Source organism: Microtus ochrogaster, chromosome 8 (genome assembly GCF_000317375.1).
Source record: "Microtus ochrogaster isolate Prairie Vole_2 chromosome 8, MicOch1.0, whole genome shotgun sequence".
NCBI lineage: Eukaryota > Metazoa > Chordata > Mammalia > Rodentia > Cricetidae > Microtus > Microtus ochrogaster.
In genome coordinates, this window is record NC_022015.1 from 30292470 (window position 1) to 30306953 (window position 14484).

General features: G+C 42.1%; 1 protein-coding gene across 2 annotated transcripts in view; it reads left to right on the forward strand.

Moving 5' to 3' along the window:
• Glrx3 (glutaredoxin 3) overlaps positions 1-12474 on the forward strand; it is a 31222-nt gene extending 18748 nt beyond the window's left edge. For both annotated transcript variants that reach the window (XM_005351430.2, XM_026781485.1), the window contains 7 exons: positions 3044-3216; positions 3407-3468; positions 5317-5374; positions 7037-7089; positions 8200-8239; positions 8333-8425; positions 12227-12474. In XM_005351430.2, coding sequence (XP_005351487.1) covers positions 3044-3216; positions 3407-3468; positions 5317-5374; positions 7037-7089; positions 8200-8239; positions 8333-8425; positions 12227-12277 — 530 coding nt within the window. In that variant the 3' untranslated portion in view covers positions 12278-12474. The remainder of the gene's footprint in view (positions 1-3043; positions 3217-3406; positions 3469-5316; positions 5375-7036; positions 7090-8199; positions 8240-8332; positions 8426-12226) is intronic.
• Positions 12475-14484: the final 2010 nt, after the last annotated feature.

A 14484-nucleotide genomic window follows, 5' to 3' on the forward strand; every position in this document is an offset into this window, starting at 1 on the left:
ACTAGCTCTGTAGACCAGGCTGGTCTCGAACTCACAGAGATCTGCCTGCCTCTGCCTCCCGAGTGCTGGGATTAAAGGTGTGCGCCACCATTGCCCGGCACACATCAAATTTTAAATCTAGTTTGTGCAGACAAGGGAAAAATGTGTGTTACTTGTCTTTCTGAATTTTGCTTATCTAGAAATAGTCTTTATTTCACTAAATCAAATTTATGACATAGTTCTTGAGTTTTTTATGTTGTGGCATTCAAAGTACAAATAGAATAAAAAGAAAATTTAAATATTTTAGAGCAATCTGAAAACAAGATTTTATAGACATTTAGATAATGAAAGAAAAAAGGTAAAGAGATTGCTTGATGCATAAGGTTTTAAACTGTTGTTTCTTCTGTTTGTAACTTTTCTAACAATCCCAGTAGGTACCTCTTTTCCGATATTTTGGTTTCTTGTTATGTGTCCACTTTCTTAGCATATAGAGCAAACAGATTATTGGAAGGTACTTAATAAAGTGTCCATGTTAGGTCACCTGGAAAGCCTTTGTTTGGGGACTGCCTGGCCACCTCCTTCTCTGGCTTTTGTGATCAGTGCTGTGCACTGTCTTCACCTTTCATCTTCTGTCTTTGGGAAACATAAGTGGTTTCACTTCTAGTTTTGTTTTCTGCTCCTTCTTAGTGTAGAACTGTGCTCCATATTGGCAGTCCAGTGAAGAGTGTAGGCTAGTCCCTTCATGAAAACGTTGTTCATCTCTGAGCTCAAGAGGTCCTCTCATCTAGCAGAGATACTTTTTAGAGCACTCTGCCGTTAACACTGCTTTGCTCCTGGTTCAGCATCTGTTGTGGAGTAAGAGCTACACTTGTATTTGAATCAATGGCTCTAGCATTTACACTGTATACCCAGGAAAGAGGGAAAGCTGTCTCCAGAGCCTGTTTGTCCTATAACCAGTACAGGCCACAGCTCCACTTTCTGCTGTACTTGTAGGCTCTGTCTGCACAATTTATGGTGATTTTTTTTTTTTTCTTTCGAGACAGGGTTTCTCTGTGGCTTTGGAGCCTGTCCTGGGACTAGCTCTGTAGACCAGGCTGGTCTTGAACTCACAGAGATTCGCCTGCCTCTGCCTCCCGAGTGCTGGGATTAAAGGTGTGCGCCACCACTGCCTGGCTAATTTATGGTGATTTAAAAGCTGGTGTTGAGAGGGTCTCAGGGCACAGACCTGAGTTTCCTCTCTTCTGGCGTCTCATGAGGATAGGAAGAGGCTTGCTTACCTTTAAAGAAGTTTCCTGAAGCACCGAGGTCCTTCAGTGAGGTCATGAGGTTATTGGGGGACTCTTAGAGCTGTTGCAGTTAAAGCTGGTAGGTGTTTGGCTGTGGGAGCTTCAACAGTAAGAGTCAGATGAAGGCACAAGTGCAGAAACACTCCTACGGTCTGTTTTAGGTAGTTATTAAATGTGGCAGTTAGGCTTATTACTCATGTCACAAGTGGAAATGACTGCAGATAGAAATGGTGATTTTTGTGGTAAATGAGATTTTTTTTTTAAACTTTAAGTGCTTCTATTGCATACATGCATTTTTCTTCAGGAGTTTATAAATATTTTGTTATTAGAATAAAGCCTTATTACTACTTTATCCTTAAGCATAACATTTCCAATCTGCCACTTTAACCCTTAAAAATGAAATCCTACCAATCAATCTTTCTAGTCTGCATGTAATTGCCTAAAGCCAAAATAAAGCCTTTTCTCAGCCAGTTACAGTAGAAACGAGCTAATATATTGGGAACAGAATAACCATCAGCAGCCAGCCGTTAGCTGTTTACTAATGAACTCCCAGATGAGTGAAAACATTCAGAAACGGTGTTTGACTTCAGGCTGTGCATGAACACCACACTTGAGTTGTAGGAAAAGTAGCCTATGTGCTACATATCCTAGTGCTTCCTCTCAAAAACTGCAGAGCCAGGGAACATCTGGGCTCAGCTGTAGATCCATATTTTTAATAGTAAATGCACTTTTGGGTGACGTCAGATAAAACCATTGCAGGTAATCTTATACGGGATTTTATGATTTGATTTTGTTTGAAAATATTTGCTGATGTGAGGAAATCCTAGAGGGATTTTTAATTGGAAGAAGGGATTATGTTTCAGTGAATGAAAGAGTATGTTTCAAAGAATGGTGCGGTGAGAAAGGGGAAGGTGCTTCAGAGTTGGAGATGTTACTGGTGAGAGGTAGTGTCTGGAAGAAAAGTAACCATTTTTCAGCTTGGACTGATAGGTTCATAAGACTGATGCTCACACCCTTTCTTCAGGTTATTAAGCCTTAATGCTTACACTCCTTCATTGTGAACACTTGACCAAAGTCTAATAAACTCTGGGGACATAAATTTGTCACTATAGTATAGAAAAAAACTCATCATAGTACATGCTGTAGGGAAAGTAAATAATTATAGGAAAGCATCTATCAGGTTATAACAGAAGCTGAGAAGGAATGGGCCAATCTACAGATAGTTCATATGTACCAACAAAGATGACTTTACCATTTAGTCTACGGTGCCCACTTCAGACCCAAAGAGAGCACTTGTGATTCCCATCATCCTGCTCAGAGGTGAAGATGAGAAGCACCCACAGAAGTGTGTATGGGCTCACGAGAGTGGAGTGAGGACTACACTTGGGTCTCATTGTGGTCAAGCAGTGGTTAAAATAGCTGTCCTAGGTGTCCTGGTCAGTCCCTTAATGCAGAGGGAGGCGACAATAGAGGACTTTGTTCTGTGTCAGGGTTGCCAGGCTTTCAGGGTTCTGCTCTTCTGCTAGTGCTGTGTCTCAGTTAAAGAGCAGCTTTGATAAGTACACGCTCACTTTTCACTGCACTTACGCATGTTTATGTTAAATTCTCACTGTCTGAGGCTCTAGGTCAAATGAGGGGTTTTAGCATTTATTTTTCTTTTAACCTATCCAGCTATGCTGATTCAATCACTGTGCAGGCGAGATGGGCATTTATGTCCCCTGGACACCTTGTGGTATGTGAGAGATGCTGAACTCTCTGATTTCCTTGTTCTGTTGTAGGTTTCAGCAAGCAGATGGTGGAAATCCTTCACAAACACAATATCCAGTTCAGCAGTTTTGATATCTTCTCAGACGAGGAAGTTCGACAGGGGCTCAAAACATACTCTAATTGGCCCACCTATCCTCAGCTCTATGTTTCTGGAGAGCTCATAGGAGGACTTGACATAATTAAGGTTAGATTCTTTGTAAAGACATCTTGTTTAGAGCACACTTTTCTAAAGTGTTTGTAATAAATTGAGCGCATGTATTTCTTACTGCACCTAAGGATTTACTAACGACTACAGTTTTTCTGATAGGCATTTGTCAGTATTCTACATAGGGGTGGTCAGGGTGGTTTGTGTTCTAATAATGTCCTCCTTTCAGGAGCTGGAAGCATCAGAAGAGCTAGATACAATTTGTCCCAAAGCTCCCAAGTTAGAGGAGAGGTAAGTATTAGAAAGCTGAGTCTGTAAATCCTGTTACTGCATTGTTCTTTCGGAGTTGACACCAAGCATTTGGTCGTTGTTTCTCAGTGCCTAGTCTTGGAAACTCGGGATGCTCTGAAATTGACTGGAAATGTTTTACCTCAGTTTATTGACTATGAAGAATATATTTGCTATTGCAGAAATGTCACTTTTAGTGGGTCCAGGGCCCTATTTTGTTCCTGTGTTTGTGTGGGAGCATAGCACCCCTGTGTTTTTGTGTACAGCTGAAGTGCCATGTTCTATCCTTGAGTGTGCTAAGCGTTGAATGGGAAAAGCTAGTTCAGAGTGCTTTCTCTAAGCCACAGTAACAAAACTCAGGCAGCCTCTGGGGCTGTGAAATCATCTTTCTTTTTTATGAGGGATCATAGTCTGCTCCAGAAGTTTTGTAGAAATGTTGCATTTTGATAGGGAGAGACTCGTGAAGGGGACTCTCTGTAATAAACATGAATTTATTAATTCACATTTTTATATTAATAATTAGTTAAAAGGAATTATCTTGAAATGCATTAGCCCATCACTGTTAGTTGGGGCTTGAGTTTATAAATTTTTTGCTATTTCACATTTTGAAAATTTCAACAAATATTTAATAAAAAACCATCATCTATATACTTAATTCAGGTACTCTTTAGGAACAGTATTCCATGTATGTCATGCTGGCCCAGCCACTGGTGTGTGCCTTTTTCTTATGATGAGAGGGTAGTGTTTGTGGATACCACATGGGCCCCTTTTGTGGTCTTATTGTGGCCCATGTTGTCCTTGTCCCGAGGCTATGCTGCTCCCAGAGTAGGGCTCTTTATTTCATATTCCTGGATTGACTGGACACTGTACTTTTTCTCTCTGGCCTATTCTTGCTGCTGTTGCCTTGGCTTCATCTGATCTTCCCTAAAGTACTGCTTCTAACTCTCTTGTGCTTCAGGCACACACAGATGCTGACTAAGGCAGGAGAGAAAGCAGTGTGTGATATATTTTGGGAAGTAATTTGAAGGGCTCCTATCTAGCAGAATGACATGCATTCTGACAGAAACTTGTAGTATATGAACTGAGGTGGTTAGATCATTTGCTGAGTTGCCTGGGGTAGGTTTGTCCTGTTGAGGACCTGGAAGTGTGTCATGGTCTGTGTGATATGCTTACTTGACTGGCCTCAGTTTTATTCTACAAGGAAATTTTAGTCCATGGTGCTTCCACAGCATGAGAGGAGTGAAGAAAAAATGTCCCTACAGCAATTTTCCCTAAAGACTTGTGACTAAACTTTGTTCCAGATGTGGATGATTAACATTCCTAACAGCAAGTTTGAGCTTTTTTTTGCAGGTGGCATATAAGGTATGAAGTGTCAGGTTAAGATGAGAACTGTGATTTTCAGCAGTTAGTGGTGGTTGGAGGGTTGAGATTTGCCTTCTTACCATTGTGGCCAGCAGCCCTGCTTTGGGATGAGGAGCATTATGTAGCACTGTGATGGGAAAATGTTTACTGATCCATCTTGGGAACTTTAGATGGCTCAATATATAGCCCCCCCCATCGAATAATTCCTTACTGAATTGGTTATTATTATTTTTTTAGTACTACAAGTTGATGGGCTTAAATTGCAACTTGAAGGAACATTCGTTGCCTTAAAAAGCCATATTATGTTTTACAGTGGCTCAGGGAGAATGAAATAAAGGAAAGTGTCAGTGCTTTTGCTTGTTTAATACCACTCAAAGCTGTGAGCTGTCATCCTGCTAGCCCTCAAATATGCCTGCTACTTATGAAGCCGAGCAGAAGTGGTGTTTAATAATTGAGCTGAGCCATTTTATATCAATTTTCTCTCTTCAGGCTCAAAGTGCTGACCAATAAAGCTTCTGTGATGCTCTTTATGAAAGGAAACAAACAGGTAAGGAACTCAAAAATGGTTTTATTTGTAATTTCTTTTGATGTTAACATTTGCAGCAAGGGGACAGTTAAGTGTTTTTTTCTAGTTTAGCTAATGAAGCTGTAGTGGTTTCAGGAAGTTATCTGGGCCTTAATTGGTGCTTATGGAGATCAAACAGAGTAATCTCCATTTCACTTGACTTTATCATCAGCGTCTCAGCAGGGTGCCTTGCTTTCTGCTGCCAAACTTTGTCAGCTGAAGTGGTCAACACTGTGAGCACTTAGCTGATTCTCTCAATTGCTGTCCCAGTCCCCTTTGTTTGAGAGTGTGGACTGTGGGCAAATGTACTTCTCTGGTAGTCCTGAGGGTCTTGGTCTTAGGTCGTCCTTAGAGTAAGAACTAAACCCTGACAGTGGTCCTTGTGCTCTGTGGTATCTCGTTGATGAGTAAAACTACCACAATTCTCATTCGTAATACGATGGTTCTTGTACTTTGATGGAAGTATATACTGAATTTTCATTAGTTTGATAAGTCCCCTTGCACTTATTAATTGGTGAAGAGCTGGCTCTCTTCTGGATTGGGATTAGGTTGATAATTTTGAAAAGCTAGCCCTGCCATTTCTCTTGCATTTTACAGTTTTAACAGTTGAGTTTCAGCTCTTTAGCTTCAGGCAGGCAAAGCTATATAGTTTGTTTTCCTCTCAGGATAAGGAGACTAAAGCTCAGAAGGGTGAGAGCCACCTGGGGTAGGTGATGCCGCAGAGCTCTTTGCCTTACTTTGCCTTTTTGTGAACGGACCTAATGATGCCATAGGACAGGTTGCTCTAAGAGTTGCTGTGGCACCAACACCGGGAAGCCCATTAGTTAAAACAAGTACTAGTTAATATAGCTAGTGTGATGGAAGTAATATGGTGGACAATAAACAACTACTAGTTAATGTAACTAGTGTGATGGAAGTAATACGGAGGACAATATAATTTTAGCACATTGGTACCACTGTGCTAGGACACAGACTCTGTGACTGGAACAGTATACTTACTAAAAATAAACATGATGTTAATTTGTAGTGATGATGAAGTGGCACTCTTGCTCCATTATTTTGGAAGCCGACTTTCATTCTCTACATTTTTTGTGCTGTCCAAGGAGAATTTGCATTTCTTGGAAATGGCGTCCTGGGAGCTTTTAAGATGTTGTGTGTTGTCTGTCAGGCTTCTTTCCCAAGACAGCTGGGGCTTGGGGAATCTGTGGCCTGAAAAACATCATAGGATCTCAGTCACTTCAAATGAGTTGATACCACAACGTAAAGATAAGTTTAAAAGGTGTGACTGAAGGTTCCTGGGATGTGAAAACAATTATTTTAGTTATTGTTACTCACTTGACTATGTTCTATCACTTTGCATAAAGCAAGGAAAGAATCTAGGTAAGTCTGTGTAGACGAACTGGGTTTGACTTTTTTAAGCTGTTACATGTTCCACATCTTACGAAGTTAAAGCCAGAGTCAGTCTAATCTGTAGGTTGTTTGGGATGATAGCAGCCTGGGTTAGCACTTCAGAGGGAACTGAACAAGCATGGGAGCGGGGTAAGCACAGTGGCTGGGGTGCTGGCTTGAGCATTTCACTGCAGCCACACTTACTGGGTCTGTGAAAAAATGCACAATGTACTTTTCTTTATATATATAATTTAGGAAGCAAAATGTGGATTCAGCAAACAAATTCTGGAAATACTGAATAGTACTGGGTATGTAAATCTTGTTTTCAAATAGTATACATAAAAACATTTCAGCTTTTTAGTTCCGCAGCTGATACTTTGCAGTCTTAATGTCAAAGCCTATTTGCATAGTATTTATTTATTGACATATATTGTCTTATTTTTTATAGTTTTCTTTTTAAAATTAACTTAGGCCAAAGTGGAATTTTCTGGCCCTTGTTCTCACCATGCATAAAGACATACAGAGAGATGTTCATATATTCTTAATGTTATTTAGGAGCCTGTGTTTTCAGGGCTTAAGAGTTGGCTCAGTGATTATGTGTCTATTGCTCTTGCAGAAGATAGAAGTTGGCTTTCCAGCATTTAAACCAGGCATCTCACAGCTGCCTATAATAACTCAGGTCCTGGGGGATATGAGGCCTCTGGTCTCCTTTGCCTGGAATAGGGTGAGCTGTTGAAGTCTTTACTCCTGTGGTGGAGCGCCTGGGATGGCTGCCAGGTGGAGATTCCCCAATGATTTTTGTGGTTAAAACCAACCCACCTATGTGGAGATATTTAGCTCATGTTCTTTTGGATTTTTCAAACGTTTTATTTCCCATTTCATGATTGCTTCTTTTCAAATTGCAGTATGTATTCTGGTCATACTTTGAGTAGATAACCTGTTCTCTGAAGTTGCAGATCTGGAGCAGGATTGAAGGCAGTTAAGCAACACAGTCTGAATATAACCTTTAAAACAAAATGGCTCTTGTTTCTTAAGAAACACTGCAGGGCAAGTGAGGTGCCTTAGAGGGTAAAGGTGCTTGTCCCTAAGACTGATGACCTGAACTTGACCTCTGGGACCTGAATAGGGGAAGGAGAGAACTGACTCCCGCAAGTTGTCCTCTGACCTCCACACAAGTGCCTTGGCCTTCCACTCTTCCCATAAGAGAATTTTGGCAGCTCCTGCTATAGCTAGTTTTGTCCATCAAAGACTAGTAATTTTCCCTTAGAACTACAAGCCCAATGATAGTCACTCATGTTGCTTTAAGTAAAGTTTTGTTAGCAGGAAATGCTTTCCTTGACCATATTAAAAATACTAGGTAGGCTTTATGTCTTTTGTTTAAAATGAATGCCTGTTAAAAACCTTTCTCCCTTTTTCAGGGTTGAATATGAAACTTTCGATATACTGGAGGATGAAGAAGTGAGTTCTGGGTTCTCTGTTTCCTTCCGTGTTTACCTTCAGTCACAGGGTCTGGTGGAAAGACTCACTTCAGGATTCCTGTTGTTTCTCTAGGTGCGGCAGGGATTAAAAACGTTCTCAAACTGGCCAACCTACCCTCAGCTGTATGTGAGAGGGGAGCTTGTTGGAGGATTGGATATTGTTAAGGTAAATGCTTTTCATTGTGTTCTCAAAAACTGAAAAATTTGATGTTTAAGCATGCAGTCTCAGTGTTGTCGGGCTCTTTTCTCCAGTCTCACGTTCACCATCCTCTGTGTATGTGCTTACTCCTGCTCTGAGCTGTTGTCAAATCCTTCGAATGCTGCCTCTGAGAGCTAAACTCTAGCTGAAAGTCCAGATGAACTCAGGACCCTGCCGTGCTAACTGTATCACAGCTTTCTTCCCTATTTTCTTGCCTGTCAACCATCTTTACCTGGTTTCCCAACTTGAGATTTTCTTCCATAATTAAATCTTTTCTTCCTCCATCCTTCAGGGTCCAACTTCCTGGTAAATGTGTACATTTTTCCTGCCAGGAACATCTCTCTGTCCCAAAATTCTTACACTCCTTCATTTTTTGTTATTGTAATTGTTTCTCTGGTCCATTTTCCTTTTTCCTTAATCTACCAAAGGTCCAAGAGTGAGGATGAGGACTAGGAGGCTTGAGGCAAGAGTCTCTTTGCTCCTGCGCCATAGTTGCAGGTCACTTTTGCCAAGTGACAGGTCTCTGTTTGCTATTAGAGCGTAACTGTTTAAGGCAGGCACTGTATGTTACGTGCTTCTTAGTTTGCTGTTGAGACAAGGTCTCAAACTGTAGTCCAGGCTGCCTTTAAGCTCCTTCTGTAGACCAGGCTGACCTCGTAGCAGTATTTCTACCTGTCTAAGTCTTCCTAGTTCTGGGGTTACAGCCACCACAGCTGGCCTTATATCCCTTCAAATCCTTCCTGGTGCTCTATGTATCTTAGGATCTCGATAAATGGTTATTAGGCAGTTAAAAATTTAGTTTCTCTTGTCTTTTAAATGGACTTATCATTTTTTTGTGCTAGTAGGCAGCCTCATCTACTAGTAACTGTACTTATTAGCTGTGTTGGTTAATGTAAACATAGAAAAGTTGCAGCTTTGTTAGCCGCATCCCACCCTACTGCCTTGGCTAGTATGTTAGGGAGGGGACATGTATGACTTAGCTGACAGTGGGGCAGCTTCTCCTCAAGAGCTAAGGCTGCCCTTAGGCCTTCTGATTGTTTGGGAGGTACTTTCTTTGAGTTTCAAGTGAAAAACAAGTTTTTAAAATAGTTAAATATTATAAAATAAAAACTTTAAAAATAGGCTTTCACAGTGTGAAGAAACTTAATATCTGGACCAGCCAACATATCTATGGAATTAGAGCTTGAAGCAGCTGCAGGGCTGCTCTGTCTTTCTGGTTCAGGGTTGCTTTGTTTCCTGTCAAGTGCAGAGTTTGATGGCCCTTTGACAATAAGGGAGGGAGGGCTGGAGAGATGGCTCAGAAGTTAAGAGCACTGGCTGCTCTTCCAGAGGACTTTAGTTCAATTCTCAGCAACCACATGGTGGCTCACAACCATCTATAATGAGATCTGGTGCCCTCTTCTGGTGTGTGTATACATAATAAATAAATCTTAAAAAAAAAGAAAGAAAGAAATGAAGAAAATAAGGGAGGGAAAAGAAGAAAAGTAGGCAGGGATGCAGTTTTCCTAATAAATAGCCTCATTCTTGGAGGAAAAGAAAACACTGTAGCTTTTGAGTAGCCTTGAAGCAACAAGGTAAGTGTGCGTTTGTTGCTTTAATATCTAGGAGCATACACATCAACCATAGGTATATATCTTAGTAAGATACAAACTGTCTTTAGATCCCAGGTGCTTTTGAGCTTGTTCTTGTGTGAATGTTTCACAGCCCATGCCTTAGCCATGGGGGTCTTGGGAGACCAGGAAGTAGTTTTAAACTTCTGGCGCACTTATGATGCAGAATGTGTACATTGGCAAGTTGATGCTGCCGCTCCTGTTTTTTTTTTTTCCTTGAAGATTTGTGGAGCTCTCGCTTTGTGTTTCCCACAGAGTGCAGTTTTCCATCTGTTTATTAGTGCACATTCTGTATGTTAATTCTGATCAGCCTCTCAGAGCTTTGGTGCTTTTTGTTGACAAGTCAGTAGCTCAGCGACTTGTCCAGTCTGGCCGCCTGGAAAGGGCTGCTGTTGGCAGGCACTAGATGAACTGAGAAGTGCTTGGACTTGGAACCCTGCCTAGTGAAGATGTCTGAGCTGTCTGCTCTCAGATGATAGTGGAGCTCTTCAGTGTAGGTTCAGAGGGAAAGATTCTTATTATTATTAGGTAGAGTTGCTGTGCTTCTCACCAGAGCTTAGGTATAAACCCGGAGATCAGAAAAATGGACTGTGGTGTGGCAGGCTATTAGCTTGTGTTCAGGGAAGAGAGACTCAGAAGTCTGGATGCTACTGGAGGCTACCTGATCTGTTACATGCCTGAGCTATGGCTAGCTTTCCTCAGTGCTTTTGTGTTCACTAATCTATTGGTTTAGAACACGCTTTTAACTTTGTAACCTAAGATTGTTTGCCAGTCCTCCCACCTGTGGGTTCTAGATGTGAAGAATCAACCACTAAAACACACACACACACACACACACAATCTGTAGAAGCTGGATTTGGTGGTGTGTACACGCTTTTAATCTTAGCGCTCTTTTAATTTTAGCACTTGACAAAATCTCTGTGAGTTCAAGGTCAGCCTGGTCTGTATAGTGAGTTAGGACAGCCAAAGCTACATAATCAGACACTGTCTCAAATTTTTCTTTTTAAGTCTGTTGTGGACATGTCTTGAGGGAGTTCTTGTAGATGTCATGTTAGGCAGGGAAGCAAACTGAGTGGGGGAATGAAAACTCAGTTCAGATTGACTTGTCAATCTCGATCAAACTTCATATTTAAACCCAGTATAATTTGGAAAGAAGATTCCTAGTGTAATGTAACCCCCAGTGCACAAGAAAGCATAATTACATCGAAACCCAGGTACATATCATTCCTTTCAAGAAGATGGGTTCTAGAGATAGTCTGTCTGTGCTAGTAGGGGCCTATAGCAGATTGGGATTGGTTTCAGTCCTACAGATAGCAAAGAGGTCATTTGGGCTACTAGCCACCTCTGGTCATGGCTGTGAGAGCTTGCGGGGAGCTCCTGGCTATACAGATAGTGTTAGGGTCATTTAGGCTGTTAGGTATCTCAGGTCCTGGTTGTGGGAGCTTGGGGGAACCCCCTGGCTATATAGGTAATATGATGGTCATTTAGATTACTAGTCACCTCTGGTCCTGACTGTAGGAGATTTGTAGGGCCTGGCCCATCAGATAACACTGATCACCAGGCTATTAATCACCTCTGCTTCCCAGCTTCTGGATGGAAGAACAAGTTCTGCATCTTTTCCTACATGTTTAACCTTCCTAGTTTCCCTGGAGATCTTTGGGTGCAAGGACCTCATGCTCCCAGCAGTGTACAGCGTTTTTTGTCATTATTTCCCGAGCAGCACATCATGACAACATGCACTTTACAGCATGAGTAATGTGGGGCTGTAACTACATACCATTCTCTGTAAGGACTGTCTTTGATCTGTACGAACCACAGTCAGTCTCCATGAATACAAAAAGATGACTGTGTTTGCTTTAAAATAAAATCTAATGGTGTAGTTTATATTCAGATTTACTTATGCAGAGAAAGGGGAGAGGGAAGAGAGAGACTTGAACCCAGGGCCTTGGCATTGTAGGCCAGTGCTCTACTGCTGTGCCGTGTCTTTAGTTTTATAGTGTAAGAATATGACCACGTTGAAATCTTGCAGGTTTAGCTAAGTAGGTATCCTTTTGGTGTCAGATATGGTAAAAACTTGTTGCTTAGATACTTTTTTCTTTTTTTCTTTTTTCATGACCGTATACTCACAAATGCCTGTTTTTCTTTTTTTAATTCTTAGGAACTGAAAGACAATGGTGAATTACTGCCTATATTGAAAGGAGAAAATTAGTAAATGTTAAGCATGGTTCACAGATTGCAAGAAGTATTTAATCACAGCGGACAGCTGATGATCTGTCCTGAGAAGTGGACCAGGAGTAGAAGTGCGTCTCTCCCAGCTATGCTCTGTGCGTTTCACAAAGTCGTACTGAAGAAACATGTTACATTTTCATGAAACATAGAAGGCAATAAACAGATTCAGCTAAAAATGGTTCTGTGTAGAGTGTGTTTTCATAGTGGTAGAATGTCTTTGTAATGTAGTCACGGTCGCGAATTCCTTTCACTCTCTCTCTTAACACATGGGCCTCTTGTAGCAATTAGGAAAGCTCATCAGGAAAGGAGGGCCTCTCCCAAGCAGTGTGCAGCAGAGCTTAGAGAACTCCTGTGCCAGCCCAATGGCTCCCCTCACTGGCCAGAGAGCTCTTCACAGTCTTGGAAAAATGCAACAAAAGGCTTACTACACTGCTGACAGCGATGATGTTTATCAAGACCATCTTCAGAAAGCCAGATACCTTCGTCCCATCATCCATTAGAGGGAGGAAGCACCTTTCTGTCCTAAAGGATGCAGGTTATTTTGATCATTGCAGTGAGCATACTAATTATACCTTCTGATAGGTAGAGAATATTCTAAGAGCAATAATTTAAATATTTTTTTCTACCCTGACTTTACATATATGAGAAATACTTGTCTTATGCTTTGCTGGCACAAGCCTCTCATAGTATTTCTGAATTCACAGCTGTGGAATCTGGGTGTTTGGTTCCTGTGGGATGTCCTCGAACCATCAGCCTGCTGATCTGGGCTATGAGCACTGTGTGGAAGGAAGGGGGGTGTGTCTAGTAACTGGGGCAAGCAGAGTCAGGGAGGGAGTACAGGCCCCACCTCTCCAGAGCTCTCAGGCTGCCTGGTGTAAGGTGGAGGGATAGAAGAGGGTGGGCCTAGCTTCCTGGAAAGCAAGGTTCTTCATTTCCACTTAAATGCAGATAGGTGTGATTATCTCTCGTTCTTACCAAGGTGTGGTGTCCTGTGTGGAAGCATGGCTATATTAGTAACTTTTCCATGACTGAGTTAAACACTAGTGACCGAGGCGTTTTCCAGGAGAGGGTTTCTTTGGGCAGGGAGATGGGGTAGTAATAGGCACGGCGTATGGAGCAGAAGCTGAGGACATCTTGAATCCTAAGCATGAAGCAGAGGGAGAGGGCTTAAATGATGCAAGCCTTAAGTTCCCAGAGCCCCGCCCCAGTGATACAGTCCTCAGACAAGGCCACCTAAAGCCCCAAAGAACACCATCACCTGGGGTGAAGTGTTAAAGCTGGAGATGATATGGACATTTCTTATTCAAACCATCTGCAGGAAGGCTGGTTTTCTTAGCCTCCCAAGCTGAACTTAACTTTACACGCTTTTATGACTTTTTCTTTATCTACAAATACCCCTTGTCCTATTCCAACACAGCATTTATCCTTACATTATCCTAAGGGTCCTAGTTTCATCTCCGTTACGATGATAGATTACTCTGACAAAAAGTGACTTGGGGAGAAGTGGTTTATTTGGCTTACAGTACCAGGTCACAGCCAAGCATTGTAGGGAAGTCAGGGCAGGAGCTTGAAGCAAGCAGCAAGAACAGCGAGAATGCATGCGTGCATGCCTTGTGGCTTTTACACATACAGTGCCCAGTTTGTGGAATGGTGCCATTCATAGTGGGCCAGGTCTAATTAAGACAGTCTGTTGCACACATGCCTAAAGGCCAACCTGGCCTGGGAAATCATCAGGTAGATTTTTCTTAGGTGATTATAGATTATGTCAAGGTGACAAGACTAAACAATAAAGGTGTTCCCCACATTGAAATGTGTAACTTGACATAAGGAACAAAGCCAGTTTAGGTATATTTTTATTTGATCATGTTTGTCTTCCACTTTTCTCCCCAACTCCTCCCAGACCTTCACCCATCCTCCCTACCTCCTCCTTTGTGTCCTATTTATTCCATTCCTTCCCTTCTCCTTTTCCTCCCTGCCTTCCTCCATCCCTGCCTTCCTCCATCCCTGCCTTCATCCATCCCTCCCTTCATCCCTCCATCCCTGCCTTCCTCCATCCCTCCCTCCATCCCTACCTTCCTCCCTCCCTGCCTTCCTCCCTCCCTCCATCCCTGCCTTCCTCCATCCCTGCCTTCCTCCATCCCTGCCTTCCTCCATCCCTCCCTTCCTCCATCCCTGCCTTCCTCCATC